Genomic DNA, 13,677 nt, shown 5'->3' with positions numbered 1-13,677 from the left:
AGCAGATCCCCAATCCCAGGCCCCCCGTTTCCTGCAGCCCCCGCCCAACAGGCCCCCCATTTCCCCCTGCCCCACGGCCCCGGCTGTCCCCAGCCCCATTTCCCTGCCCCCCGCCCCACGGCCCCGGTGTCCGCAGCCCCACACCCCGTTCCCCCGCCCCACGGCCCCGTTTCTCCTGCCCTGTCCGCAGGCCATCGAGGAGGGCACGCTGGAGGAGATCGAGGAGGAGGTGCGGCAGAAGAAATCCTCTCGCAAGCGCAAGCGGGAGCCCGAGGGCCCCGCGGGGACGGCGCCCGGCGGCCGCGCCCGCGACAAGGACGAGGAGAGCCGCAAGCAGAAGAAGCGCGGCCGCCCCCCGGCCGAGAAACTGTCCCCAAACCCGCCCCCCCTCACCCGAAAGATGCGCAAGATCGTCGACGCCGTCATCAAGTACAAGGACAGGTGGGCACGGCCGGTCCGGGGGGTCCTGGGGGGTCCTAGAGGTGCCTGGAGGTTCCTGGGGGTTCTCAGGTGGACCTGGGGGTCCTGGGGGGTCCTGGGGGGGTTTAGGTGGGATGATGACATCGGATGACGATGATGGGATGATGAGGATGACAATGATGAGGATGAGGGGATGATGATGACGATGGGATGATGAGGATGAGGGGATGATGGCCACGAAGGGATGATGATGACGATGGGATGATGAGGATGATGAGGCTGAGGATGAGGGGATGATGGAATGATGAAGATGGGGATGATGAGGATGAGGGGATGATGGGATGATGAAGATGGGGATGATGAGGATGAGGGGATGATGGGATGATGAAGATGAGGATGAGGGGACAATGGCCACGAAGGGATGATGACGGTGAGGGGATGACGAGGATGAGGATGAGGAGGAGGAGGAGGAAGGCCGCCCCTCACGCCCTTCTCCCCCCGCAGCAGCAGCGGGCGGCAGCTCAGCGAGGTTTTCATCCAGCTCCCGTCCCGCAAGGAGCTCCCGGAGTACTACGAGCTCATCCGCAAGCCCGTGGACTTCAAAAAGATCAAGGTACCACTGGATCCACCGGATCCACCGGGATCCACCGGATCCACCGGATCCACCGGGGCTGGAATCGGGATCGGGAATTCTCAGCCCCAAAACACCCCAAAATTGGTGAAAAAATGGGGGAAAAGGAGGATTCTGAGGGACCTGGTTGAGGTTAGCGGGAGGGCACGGCCTGCACTCCCTGCCCATGGTGGGCTGGAGCGGGTGGATCCCTGTGGATCCCTGTGAACCCTTCCCAGTCCCTGCTGGGCCCCTGTGGATCCCTCCCAGATCCCTGTGGATCCCGGTGGGTCCCTGCAGATCCCAGTGGATCCCGGCGGGTCCCGGTGGGTCCCTGCGGATCCTGGTGGGTCCCGGTGGGTCCCGGTGGATCCCGGTAGATCCCGGTAGATCCCAGCGGGTCCCAGTGGGTCCCGGTGGATCCGCCCCGGGGCTCGGCTGATCCCGGTGCCGCTGCAGGAGCGGATCCGGAACCACAAGTACCGGAGCCTGAACGACCTGGAGAAGGACGTGATGCTGCTGTGCCAGAACGCGCAGACCTTCAACCTGGAGGGCTCCCTGGTACCCAACGGGAATGGGCCGGGAATAAACTGGGAACGGGGATGGGAATGGGAATGGGGATGGCACCAGGAATGGGCCGGGAATGGGGCTGGGAATGCCCTGGAATGTTCTGGAGTGACCTGGAATGGGCTGGAATGTCCAGAAGTGACCAGGGATGACCGGTGGTGACCGGCAGTGACCGGCAGTGACCGGGAATGACCGGTGGTGACCGGCAGTGACCGCCACGCCCCTCCCCAGATCTACGAGGACTCCATCGTGCTCCAGTCCGTGTTCACCAGCGTCCGGCAGAAGGTGGAGAAGGAGGAGGAGAGCGACGGAGAGGAGAGCGAGGAGGAGGAGGAGGGAGAGGAGGAAGGATCCGAGTCCGAGGGTGGGCCTTGGGGTGGGCGGGATCCCGGGGATTTGGGATGGGATCTGTGGGATCAATGGGATGGGATTTGGGATGGGATCAATGGGTTGGGATGGGGTGAATGGGATTGGGATGGGATCAATGGGATTGATGGGATGGGATCTGGGATGGGATCAGTGGGATCAATGAGATGGGATCAATGGGATCAGTGGGATGGGATTAATTGGATGGGATGGAGTGAATGGGATTGGATCAATGGGATCAATGGGACGGGATCCAGGATGGGGTTTGGGATGGGATCAATGGGATCGATGGGATGTGGGATTGGGATGGGATTGGGATGGGATCAATGGGGTCTGGGTGGGATCAGTGGGATCCATGGGATGGGATCGGGATGGGCTTGGGGTCACTCGGAGCTCCGGCCCTCAGCCCGCTCGGTGAAGGTGAAGATCCGCCTGGGCCGCAAGGAGAAGGTTCCGGAACGCGGGAAGGGCCGGCGCCGGGGGGGGCGGGGGGGGCGCCCCAAACCCCTCCTGAGCGACGACGAGAGCGAGGACGAGCAGGAGGAGGTGAGGGGGCCTGGAGGGATCCCGGAGAGACCCCAAATCCGGGGAGAGACCCCAAATCCGGGGAGAGACCCCAAATCCAGGGAGAGACCCCAAATCCCAAATCCAGGGAAAGACCCCAGATCCAGGGAGAGACCCCAGATCCAGGGAGAGACCCCAAATCCCAAATCCGGGGAGAGGCCCCAAATCCGGGGAGAGAACCCAGATCCCAAATCCGGGGAGAGACCCCAAATCCAGGGAGAGACCCCAAATCCAGGGAGAGACCCCAAATCCGGGAAGAGACCCCAGACCCCAAATCCAGGGACAGAGCCCAGATCCCAAATCCAGGGAGAGGCCCCAGATCCCAAATCCAGGGAGAGACCCCGATCCTGGCACTGACCCCAAATCCAGATCCTGGCACTGGCCCCAGTCCTTCACCTGCCCCCTGAATCCTGGGCTGAACCCCCAAAATCTCACCCTGGACCCCCCAGATCTCATCCGGACCCCAAATCCCAACCCCTTTAACCCCTTTCCCCTTTTCTCCAGGATCGCTCCGGCAGCGGCACCGAGGACGACTGACCCCGACATTCCACAGCTCCCGAGCTCTGCGACCCCAAACCCCCCCCCGACCCCCCGGGTCCCCCCGTTCTGCCCCGTAGCTCCGACGGCAGCGACGCCGGAATTCCCAAAAATCCTGAGAATCCCAAAAAACCCACGGCCCCACATCCAACCTCGCCCCTATTTATACGGGATCGGGATCGGCGCTCCTGGAGAGTCCCGGGGGTCCCAAACTGCCCCGGGGGGGTCCCGAACTGTCCCCGGGGGTCCCGAACTGTCCCGGGGGTCCTGAACTGTCCCGGGGGTCCCAAACTGTCCCGGGGGTCCCGCTGGGCCTGGCCCGGGTCCTTTGGGTGCTCCCAGGCTGTCCCTGCTCGGCCCAGATCCAGATTGTCCCAAATTTGGGTGGTCCCGGATGGTCCAGAGCGATCCAGCCCATCCTGGGTGCTCCTAAATCCTCCTGGATCACCCTAAATCCATCCTGGGTGCTCCTAAATCCATCCTGGGTGATCCTAAATCCTCCTGGGTTCTCCTAAATCCTCCTGGGTGCTCCTAAATCGGTCCTGGATCATCCTAAATCCTCCTGGATCACCCTAAATCCATCCTGGGTACTCCTAAATCCATCCTGGGTGCTCCTAAATCCATCCTGGATCATCCTAAATCCATCCTGGATCACCCTAAATCCTCCTGGATCATCTTAAATCCATCCTGGGTGCTCCTAAATCCATCCTGGATCATCCTAAATCCATCCTGGGTGCTCCGAACTCCGTCCCGGCTCAGCCTGGGACCATCCCGGGCCGTCTCCCATCCCCGGGACCCTCCCGGCCGATCCCGATCCCGATCCCGCTCCTGAGCCCCCCCCCCCCCGGCGCTGTCGCTGCCCCTGGATTCCCAGCAGTCGATAATTAATTAATAAATTAATCCAACAGGAGCCGAGTCGCCTCCGGGGGGGCGGGGGGGAATTTTTGGGGTCACTCTGGGGGTTCTGGGTGACCCGGGGGGGGATTTGGGGTTCCAGAGGAGTTTTTGGGTTTCCAGAGGAGCTTTTGGGGTCACTCTGGGTTTTTGGGGTCACTGGGAATGGACAATGGAGCCCCTCTCTCCTTCCCTCCCTTTTCCCGGATTTTTCTCCTTCCCGCTCTCCCCTCCCGGTGTTCGGTCCCCGCTCCGGTATCCGCGTGTCCCCCGGTCCCGCCCTTCCGTCCGTCCGTCCGTCCCTCCCGCTTTTCCCGCCCCTCATTCCGTTTTTCCCGCCCCTCATTCCCGGTTTCCCGCCCCGCCCTCCCCCTTTTTGAACGCCCCGAGCTCCTCCCCCGCCCGTTAAATGGGGCCCGGCGGGACCCGCGGCCACGGGAACGTCGGGAGGGAGCGGCACCGGCACCGGCACCGGGATCGGCACCGGGATCGGCACCGGCACCACCAGCACCGGCACCGACCGGCACCGGCACCGTGACCGGCCGGTCCCGGGATCCGCCCGGAGCTCCCGGATCCCTCCAGCCCCGGCTCCGCTCCCGGTGAGCTCCGGGACACGAACCGCGCTTGGAAAACCGGGACAGAGCCCGGGGAAAGCGGAGCCCGGGACCAGCGGGAAGGAACCGGGAAAGTTCGGGATGGGACCCGGCAGCACCGGGAGAGGAGCGGGAACGGCCGCGAGCGGCTCCGGGACCACCGGGAGCCGATCCGGGACCACCGGGAGGGGCTCCGGGACCACCGGGATCCTCCTGCTCCTCCTGGGAGCGGCGGCGGCGGCGGCGACACCGACACCGAGCACAGGTGAGGGGGGAGGGTCCCGGGGGGGGGTTTGGGGGGTCCGGGAGGGGGTGGGGGGGACCCCCAGACCCACAATGGGGGCGGGGAGGGCACCGAGGGTCCCGGGGAGAGAACCGGGGGGGGAGGGGGGTGGAGGGTGGCGGTTCTGGAGGTCCCCCGTGACCCCACCCGGGACCCCCAAATCCCCCCCGGGACCCCAAATCCCACCCCGGGACCCCCAAATCTCCCCCCGGGACCCCCAAATCTCCTTCGGGACCCCCAAATCCCCCCCCGGGACCCCCAAATCCCCCCCGGGACCCCCAAATCCGCCCCTGGGACCCCCAAACTCCCCCCGGGCCCCCCCACGTGTCTCCGCCCCGCCCCTCCGGTTGGGAGGCCCCGCCCACTCTGCCCCACCCTTTCCGGGAAGAGCCAATCAGCGCGCGCGGCCCGCCCCGCCCCGCGGCGGACGCGGCTCCCATTGGCTGAGACCTGACTGGCCACCCGCGGGGGCGGGGCCTGCGGCAGCCAATCAGAGCGCGGCGCGCGGGGAGGGCGCGCCCGGGTGGGGCCGGGGGGGAGGGGAAAAAAACCGGGATAAAAACCCCAAAAAATGGGATAAAAACCCCAAAACACCGGGATAAAACTCCAAAAAGGAGGGGGGAAAAAAACCCAGAAACTGAGGGGAAAAAACCCAAAAACTGGGGGAAAAAAACCCAAAATGGGAGGGGATCCGAAAAATGGGATTAAAAGTGGCCAAAATGGTTTCGGAACGGCCCCGAAAGGGGCGGGACCGGCCCCAAATTTGGGGTCAAACTCCAAAATTCCATCGGAAGTTTCAAAGTTGGAGCAGAAGCCCCGAAATGGGGATAAAACACCCGAAATGGGTCAAAGCTCACAAAAAATGGCATAAAACAGCTCGGAATGGGGATAAAACCTCCAAAAATGGGATAAAACTCACAAAAACGGGACCGGAAGCCCCAGAATGGGCCCAGGACCCCCAAACAGGGGGAGCTCAGGAGTCCCGGGGGTTATTTGGGTTTTTGGGGTGAATTCTGGGTTTCCCCGGGGATATTTGGGGTTCCCGCCCCATTTCGGGCCCCCTGACCCCCTTTATTCCCCCCCCAGCGCCCCCCTCGTGCCCCCCGGACCATCTCTCGTGCGGGGACGGTTCGTGTCTGTCGCGACATTTCGTCTGCGACGGCGATCGCGACTGTCGGGACGGGCGGGACGAGGCGGGCTGCGCCCCTGCCCCGCCCTGCGCGCCGCCCGCGTTCCGCTGTCGCGACGGGAGCTGCATCGCGGCCCTGTGGCGCTGCGACGGCGACCGCGACTGTCGCGACGGGGAGGACGAGGCGGAGGGGCTGTGCGGGCCCCCCCCGCCCCCCCGGCCCTGCCCCCCCCTGCAGTTCTCCTGCGGGTCCGGCGAGTGCCTCGCGCGGCGCTGGCGCTGCGACGGGACCCCCGATTGTCGCGACAGCTCCGACGAGACGGACTGCGGTGAGAGCGGGGGACTGGTTTATACTGGGAGGGGACTGGGGGGGACGGGGATGGGACTGGGAGGGACTGGGACGAACTGGGATGAACTGGGATGAACTGGGCTGGACTGGGATGAACTGGGATGGAACTGGGACGGACTGGGATGGAACTAGGACTGACTGGGATGGACTGGGCCGGACTGGGCCGGACTGGGCCGGACTGGGCCGAACTGGGCCGGACTGGGATGGACTGGGAGGGACTGGGATGGGACTGGGATGGACTGGGATGGACTGGGCCGGACTGGGAGGGACTGGGAGGGACTGGGATGGACTGGGATGAACTGGGATGGACTGGGCCGGACTGGGCCGGACTGGGCCGAACTGGGCCGGACTGGGCCGGACTGGGCCAGACTGGGATGAACTGGGATGGACTGGGACGGACTGGGCCGGACTGGGATGAACTGGGCCGGACTGGGATGAACTGGGCCGGACTGGGATGGACTGGGCCGGACTGGGCCGGACTGGGCCGAACTGGGCCGGACTGGGACAAACTGGGCCGGACTGGGCGCGCTCTCGCCCCGCAGCCCCGCCCCCCCCGTGCCCCCCCGGGCAGCTCCTCTGTCGCGACAGGCGCTGCATCCCCGCGGCGCGCGCCTGCGACGGGACCCCCGATTGTCGCGACGGGGACGACGAGGAGGCGTGTCCCGATGGTGAGGGGGGAGGGGCGGGGGGCTGGGGGGAGGTTTTGGGGTATTTTGGGGATATTTTGGGGATGTTTCGGGGATATTTTGGGGTTTTTGGGGGATATTTTGGGGTTTTTGGGGGATATTTGGGGGACGCTTTGGGGGATATTTGGGGGATGTTTCGGGGGATATTTTGGGGATGTTTCGGGGGATGTTTTGGGGATGTTTCGGGGGATGTTTTGGGGATGTTTCGGGGGATGTTTTGGGGATGTTTCGGGGGATATTTTGGGGATGTTTTGGGGGATATTTGGGGGATATTTTGGGCTTTTCGGGGGATATTTTGGGGATGTTTCGGGGATATTTGGGGGATATTTTGGGGGATATTTTGGGGACGCTTTGGGGGATATTTTGGGCTTTTTGGGGACGCTCTGGGGTCTCTCATCCCTGGCCCCTCTCCCCAGCCTCGCCCTGCCCGCCCCCGCACCGCTTCCGCTGCCGCTCGGGGGAGTGTATCGCGATAGCGCAGGTCTGCGACGGGCGGCGCCACTGTCGCGACTGGTCCGACGAGCCCCTCAAGGAGTGCGGTGAGGAGGGGCCCTGAAACCGCCCCAAAACACCCCCAAATCCGCCCAAAAACCGCCCCAAAACCGCCCCCAAAACCCCCCAAAAACCGCCCCAAAACCCCCCAAATCCGCCCCAAAACAGCCCCAAAACCGCCCCAAAAACTCCTCCCAACCCCCTATAAAACCCCAAATTCTCCCCAAACACCCCAAAACCCCTCAGACCATCCCAAAAATCCCCCAAAAATCCCCCCACCCCCGTCTTCTCCTCCCTGGGATTTTGGGGTCTCAGTCCCTTTTGGGGTTTTGGGGATTTTGGGATTTGGGAGTGGGGATTTTCGGTCCCTTTTAGGGTGGGGATTTTGGTGTGGGATTTGGGATTTTGGGGTGGAATTGGGGATTTTGGTGTGGGATTTGGGATTTTGGGGTGGAATTGGGGATTTTGGGGTGGATTTGGGATTTTGGGGCCGGGACGCAGCGTTGGGGGTCGCTCCCGCCCAGGGGTGAACGAGTGCCTGGAGGGGTCCGGGGGCTGCTCCCACGGCTGCCGGGACCTGAGCGTCGGCTACGAATGCGTCTGCCCGGCGGGGCTGGGGCTGGAGCCCGACAACCGCACCTGTATGGGTGAGCAAAATATCCCTGAAATATCCCTGAAATATCCCTGAAATATCCCTGAAATATCCCTAAATTATCCCTGAAATATCCCTGAAATATCCCTAAAATATCCCCAAAATATCCCTGAAATATCCCTGAAATATCCCTGAAATAGCCCCCAAATCCCCGACAACCGCACCTGCCTGGGTGAGCCAAAGCAGCCCAAATTTAACCCAAAAATACCCTAAAATATTAACCAAAAATTCCCCAAATTCGCCAAAAATCCCCTCCAAACCAGCCAGAAATGCCCGAAATCCCCAGAAGTTCCCAAATGCCCGGAACTCCCCAAACCCCCCAATCCCCCCCAAACCCCCAAAATCCCCCCAAACCCCCCAATCCCCCCAAACCCCCCAAATCCCCCCAAAAACCCCCATAACCCCCCCAATCCCCCCATAACCCCCCAAATCCCCCCCAAATCCCCCCAGGCCCCCCCGGGACCCCCCCATAACCCCCCAAATCCCCCCCAAATCCCCCAGGCCCCCCCGGGCCGCTGCTCGTGGCCGCGCGCCATCAGCTGCTGCAGTTGGGCGGCGCCGCCCCGCGGCTCCTGCAGGGGGCGCTGAAACACGCGGGGCCGATGGACGCCGACATCCACCGGGGGGCGCTCTTCTGGGGGGACCCCGCCCAGGGCCGCATCTACACGTGAGGGACCCCAAACCCACCCCAAATCCTCCCTGGGACCCCAAAATCCACCCCAAAATCCTCCCTGGGACCCCGAAACCCACTCCAGGACCCCCAAACCGACACCGGGACCCCCAAATCCACCCTGGGACCCCCAAAATCCTTCCTGGGACCCCCAAAATCCTTCCTGGGACCCACCCCGGGACCCCAAAACCCACCCCGGGACCCCAAAATCCTCCCTGGGACCCCTGAAATCCTCCCTGGGACCCCCGAAACGCTCCTCGGGACCCTCCTCGGGACCCCAAATCCTCCCTGGGAACCCAAAATCCACCCTGGGACCCCTGAAATCCTCCCCGGGACCCTGAAATCCACCCCCAAAATCCTTCCCAGGAACCCCAAATCCTCCCTGGGACCCCAAAATCCCACCTGCAACCTGCAAAATCCTCCCCAAATCCCCCCCAGACCCCCCCAATCCCCCCAAATACCCCCCCAATCCCCCCCCAAATCCCCTCCAGACCCCCCAAATCCCCCCAATCCCCCCAAATCCCAACCTCCCCCCCCTGCTGTCCCCCCCAGGGCCCCTCTGGCCGGGGGTCCGGCGGTGCCGCTGCCGCTGTCGGTGTCTGGGGGGGCCCCGGCGGGGCTGGCGCTGGACTGGACCCACTCTCTGCTCTACTGGACCGAGCCCGGCCGGGGCCGCGTGGCCGTGGCCGACCCCCGGGACGGGCGGCAGCGCACCGTGCACCGGGACCCCCGGACACGGCCCTGGGCACTGGTGGTGGACCCCCCGAGCGGGTATGGGCCGGGGGGAGGGGCTGAAATATCCCAAAATAGCTCAAAACTACCCCAAAACTGCCCCAAATACCCCCAAAAATGGCCCCAAAAGAACCAAAACAGGCCTGGGGGTCCTGGGCAGGTTTGGGGGGGGTCCCTGGGAGGGTCGTGGCGGGTCCCTGGATGGGTTTGGGGGTCCCTGGCTGGTTTTGGGGTGGTTTTGGGTATTTTTGGGGGTCCCTGGATGGGTTTGGGAGTTTTTGGGGTCCCTGACTGGTTTTGGGTGTTTTTGGGGGTCCCTGTCTGTTTGGGGTGACCCCGCTGCCCCCCAGGTTCCTGTACTGGTCGGACTGGGGGTCCGTGGCTGTTTTGGGGGGTTTTTGGGTGTTTTTGGGGGTCCCTGTCTGTTTTTGGGGTGACATTGCTTCCCTCTCAGGTTCCTGTACTGGTCGGACTGGGGGTCCCTGTGTGGTTTTGGGGGTTTTTGGGTGTTTTTGGGGTCCCTGGCTGATTGGGGGACCCCTGGGTGCCCCGCAGGTTCCTGTACTGGTCGGACTGGGGGTCCCGGCCCCAGATCACTCGGGGGGCTCAGGACGGGGCCCCCCCCGAGGCGCTGGTGACTGAGGGCGTGGAGCGGCCGCAGGGGCTGGCGCTGGGTGAGCCCAAATCTCCCCAAATCTCCCCAAAAGTGACCCCTGGCTGACCCCAGTGACCCCTGCTGACCCCTGGTGCCCCCAGACCCGCTCTCCCAGCGCCTGTTCTGGGCGGACGGGCGCCTCCAGACCGTGTCCAGCGTGGGGCTGGACGGCCGCGGCCGCCGGACGCTGCTCAGGGACCCCCCGAGCCTGCGGCAGCCCCTGGGGCTGGCCGTGATCCAGGTGAGCCCCGGTGACCCCCCGGTGACCCCGGTGACCCCAGTGACCCCCGGTGACCCCCCGGTGACCCCGGTGACCCCCGCCCCTCCCCAGGACTGGCTGCTCTGGACCGACCCCGCCCGGGGGTCTCTGGTGGCCTCACGGCTCCGGGGGGGCTCCACTCCCGACCCCCCCCGGCTGCTGGCGCAGGAGCTGCTGAGCCCCGAGGCCGTGCTGGTGCTGCACCCCAACAGACAGCCCCCAGGTACCCGAAATCACCCGAAATCACCCCAAAATTATCCTAAAAATACCCCGAAATGCACCCCGACAGGCAGCCCCCAGGTACCCAAAATTACCCGAAATCAGCCCAAAATTATCCTAAAAATACCCCAAAATGCACCCCGACAGACAGCCCTGCGGTAACCCAAACCCACGCTGAAATCACCCTGATATTTTCCCAAAAATAGCCCCAAAAACTGCCCCAAAACCCCCAAATTCACCCCAAATTTCCTGCCCCCCCCCCCCAGGTCAGAACCGCTGCCTCGGCTCCGGCTGTTCCTTCCTCTGCCTCCCCTCCCCCCACCGTGGCCTTGGCTCCGCCCCCTTCACCTGCGCCTGCCCGGACGGGGAGCACCTGGCGGGGGATGGGCGCACCTGCCGGACAGGTGAGAGCGAAAACACCCCGAAAATACCCTGAAAATACCCCGAAAATACCCCAAAAACTGCCCCAAAAATACCCCAAAAACTGCCCCAAAAATACCCCGAAAACTGCCCCAAAAACTGCCCCAAAAATACACCCAAACACACCTGTCGGGGGATGGGCGCACCTGCCGGACAGGTGAGAGCGAAAATACCCCAAAAATACTCTGAAAATATCCTGAAAATACCCCAAAAGTACCCCCAAAAATGACCCAAAAATACCCCAAAAGCACCCAGAGACTCCTGCGGGACAGGTGAGACCCCTGGGACACACCTGAGCCCAGTGACCCCTGACCCTGCCCGGTGACCCCTGACCCTGCCCGGTGACCCCTGACCCTGCCCGGTGACCCCATGTGACCCCAGGTGACCCCGGCCCCTCCCCCACAGAGCCCAATGGGACCGCGGAGCCGCAGAGCCGCAACTTCAGCGCTGAGGGGAACACCTCCAGTGCCACCGCAGGTGAGGGACACACCTGGACACGCCCACTGACACGCCCACGGTCACACCCACTGCCACACCCACTGACACACCTGGCCACGCCCCCTGGCCACGCCCCCTGACCCCACCTGTCTCCCCAGGTGACCTCGGCCGGCCGGGCGGGGCCGGGGGGGCGGGGCCGCTGATGACGTCACTGGGGGTCCTGCTGCCCCTCGGTACGTGGGGGAGGGTCACGGAGTGGGGGGGGGGTCACAAAATGTGGGGAGGGGTCCCAAAGTGGGGTGGGGCGGGTCCCTTCACTGCAATTCCCACCCGTCGCCACCGGGGGGCTCCAGGAGTGGATCCCGAATTCTGGGGGAAAATCCCGGGAATTTGGGCGTCCCAGGTTTTGGGGGGAAAGCCCGGGATTTGGGGGGAAATCCGGGGGTTTGGGGGGAAATATCTGATTTGGGGGGAAAACCTGGGGTTTTGGCAAAAATCCCAGGATTCTGGGAGGAAATCCTGTTTTTTGGGCTGAAATCCCCGTTTTCGGGCTGAAATCCCCGTTTTTGGGCTGAAATCCCCATTTTCGGTCTGAAATCCCCGTTTTTGGGCTGGAATCCCCGTTTTTGGGCTGAAATCCCTGTTTTTGGGCTGAGATCCCCGTTTTTGGGCTGAAATGTGGCAGTTTTGGGCTGAAATCCCCGTTTTTGGCCAGGTCTGACCGTGGCCGTGGCCGCGGCCGCCCGGACGCTCTGGCGGGGATGGCGCCGGCGCAGCTCCCACAGCATCAGCTTCAGCAACGCCGCCTTCCGGAAGGTTCCGGAGCCGCCGGGCGGGGCGGGGCCCGGGGACAGCCAGGTGAGCCCTGGGGACAGGTGAGGGTCCCAGGTGAGCCCATGGGGGGGGCAGGTGAGGGTCCCAGGTGAACCCATGGGGGGGACAGGTGAGCTCCCAGGTGAGCCCATGGGGGGGGACAGGTGAGGCCCCCCAGGTGAGCCGGGCCCACCTTTGCCCCCCCAGTGGCCGCTGACGGCAGAGGAGGATGAGCCCTGAGGGGCTGGAGGAGCCGAGACCCACCTGGGCACACCTGGGCACACCTGGGCACACCTGGATGAGCCTGGGAACGCCCACCTATGGCAGCGGACCCACCTGGGCACACCTGGGCACACCTGGACGCAGCTGTAGGAACACCTGGACACACCTTGGCACAGCTGGATGAGCCTGGGCACACCTGGATGCAGCTGTAGGAACACCTGGGCACACCTGGGCACAGCTGAGCGCACCCAGATGTGGCTGCAGACACACCTGGGCACACCTGGGCACAGCTGGATGAGCCTGGGCACACCTGGATGCAGCTGTAGGAACACCTGGACACAGCTGGGCACAGCTGGGCACACCTGGGCACACCCGTCCCTGCTGCCCTCCCGTGCCCTCCCCTGTTCTCACCTGCCCAGGTGTCCCCACCGTCACCTCAGGGAATTTTTGGGAATTCAAAAACAAAAACATTTTTAACCAAAATTCTGTGAATTTGGCCCAGCCTGGGCCCCCGTGACGTCAATAAATGTTTATTTATTAACCCTCGCCTCACGCCATTGGCTGACCCGCAGCGCCTCAGACTCGCCCCGCCCCTGCGGCGCGCTCGCGGATTGGTCGCCGTTTCCCTCCAAAACCCCCGCGCAGCGCTCATTGGCTGAGCGCGCTGTCAATCAAACGCCTTCCGCGAGCTCGGCGCTGATTGGCCAGCGAGTTTCCCGCCGCCGCGCCTGTCAATCTAACGAAGCTCCGCCCCTCCCGCTCTGCGCGCCCCATTGGCGGCACTTGCCGTCAGTCAAACGCCTTCTCCAATCGCTGCGCGGCGCGGGAGGGAGACGAGAGCGCTGCACGTTATTGGTCGGGCAGTAGGTCAATCAACCACCGCCCCGCCTTTTCCCTGATTTCCGCTTCCTCCACCAATCGCGGCGTCTGGCGAGGCCGCCCAGCCTCGGCGCGCAGCGCGATTCGCCGCGCACCCTTCAGTCCCGCCCACGCGCGGCGCCAATCCCCGCCCTCCCATTGGCCCGCCGCGCTGTCACTCCTCCCAACACCCCCCAATCGCAGCGCGCCGGCTCCTTCCTTCCTCCCATTGGCCGCCGCGCGCCGCTC

General features: G+C 64.1%; 2 protein-coding genes across 8 annotated transcripts in view; both read left to right on the top strand.

Moving 5' to 3' along the window:
* The window catches only part of SMARCA4 (SWI/SNF related BAF chromatin remodeling complex subunit ATPase 4), a 31,965-nt gene extending 27,991 nt beyond the window's left edge, over nucleotides 1-3,974 (top strand). The window contains 6 exon segments of the mRNA XM_072919991.1: nucleotides 191-441; nucleotides 925-1,033; nucleotides 1,490-1,591; nucleotides 1,829-1,961; nucleotides 2,370-2,509; nucleotides 3,032-3,974. Coding sequence (XP_072776092.1) covers nucleotides 191-441; nucleotides 925-1,033; nucleotides 1,490-1,591; nucleotides 1,829-1,961; nucleotides 2,370-2,509; nucleotides 3,032-3,064 — 768 coding nt within the window. The 3' untranslated portion in view covers nucleotides 3,065-3,974.
* Nucleotides 3,975-4,346: 372 nt separating this feature from the next.
* On the top strand, nucleotides 4,347-13,111 carry LDLR (low density lipoprotein receptor). Of its 7 annotated transcripts, XR_012052304.1 has the most exons (17): nucleotides 4,347-4,816; nucleotides 5,921-6,292; nucleotides 6,855-6,980; nucleotides 7,415-7,537; nucleotides 8,015-8,137; nucleotides 8,644-8,809; nucleotides 9,365-9,583; nucleotides 10,100-10,218; nucleotides 10,301-10,440; nucleotides 10,531-10,681; nucleotides 10,944-11,081; nucleotides 11,503-11,574; nucleotides 11,694-11,768; nucleotides 12,251-12,393; nucleotides 12,556-12,622; nucleotides 12,705-12,726; nucleotides 12,767-13,111. XR_012052304.1 is itself a non-coding variant. In XM_072920075.1 (16 exons), exons 1-15 carry the CDS (start codon nucleotides 4,654-4,656, stop codon nucleotides 12,586-12,588), a joined length of 2,163 nt encoding a protein of 720 aa, XP_072776176.1. In that variant the 5' UTR covers nucleotides 4,347-4,653; the 3' UTR covers nucleotides 12,589-12,622; nucleotides 12,851-13,111. The 7 variants fall into 7 exon arrangements, 6 of the variants coding, with proteins under 6 accessions (XP_072776176.1, XP_072776175.1, XP_041567749.2 ...); XM_072920075.1 differs by lacking the exon at nucleotides 12,705-12,726 and having other exon boundaries at nucleotides 12,851-13,111; XM_072920074.1 differs by having other exon boundaries at nucleotides 12,705-13,111.
* The last annotated feature ends 566 nt before the right edge of the window (nucleotides 13,112-13,677 follow it).

The sequence above is a fragment of the Taeniopygia guttata genome, chromosome 30 (genome assembly GCF_048771995.1).
Source record: "Taeniopygia guttata chromosome 30, bTaeGut7.mat, whole genome shotgun sequence".
Taxonomy (NCBI): domain Eukaryota; kingdom Metazoa; phylum Chordata; class Aves; order Passeriformes; family Estrildidae; genus Taeniopygia; species Taeniopygia guttata.
The sequence above is the reverse complement of the archived record's forward strand: the minus strand, read 5'-3'. Positions and strand labels throughout refer to the sequence as shown.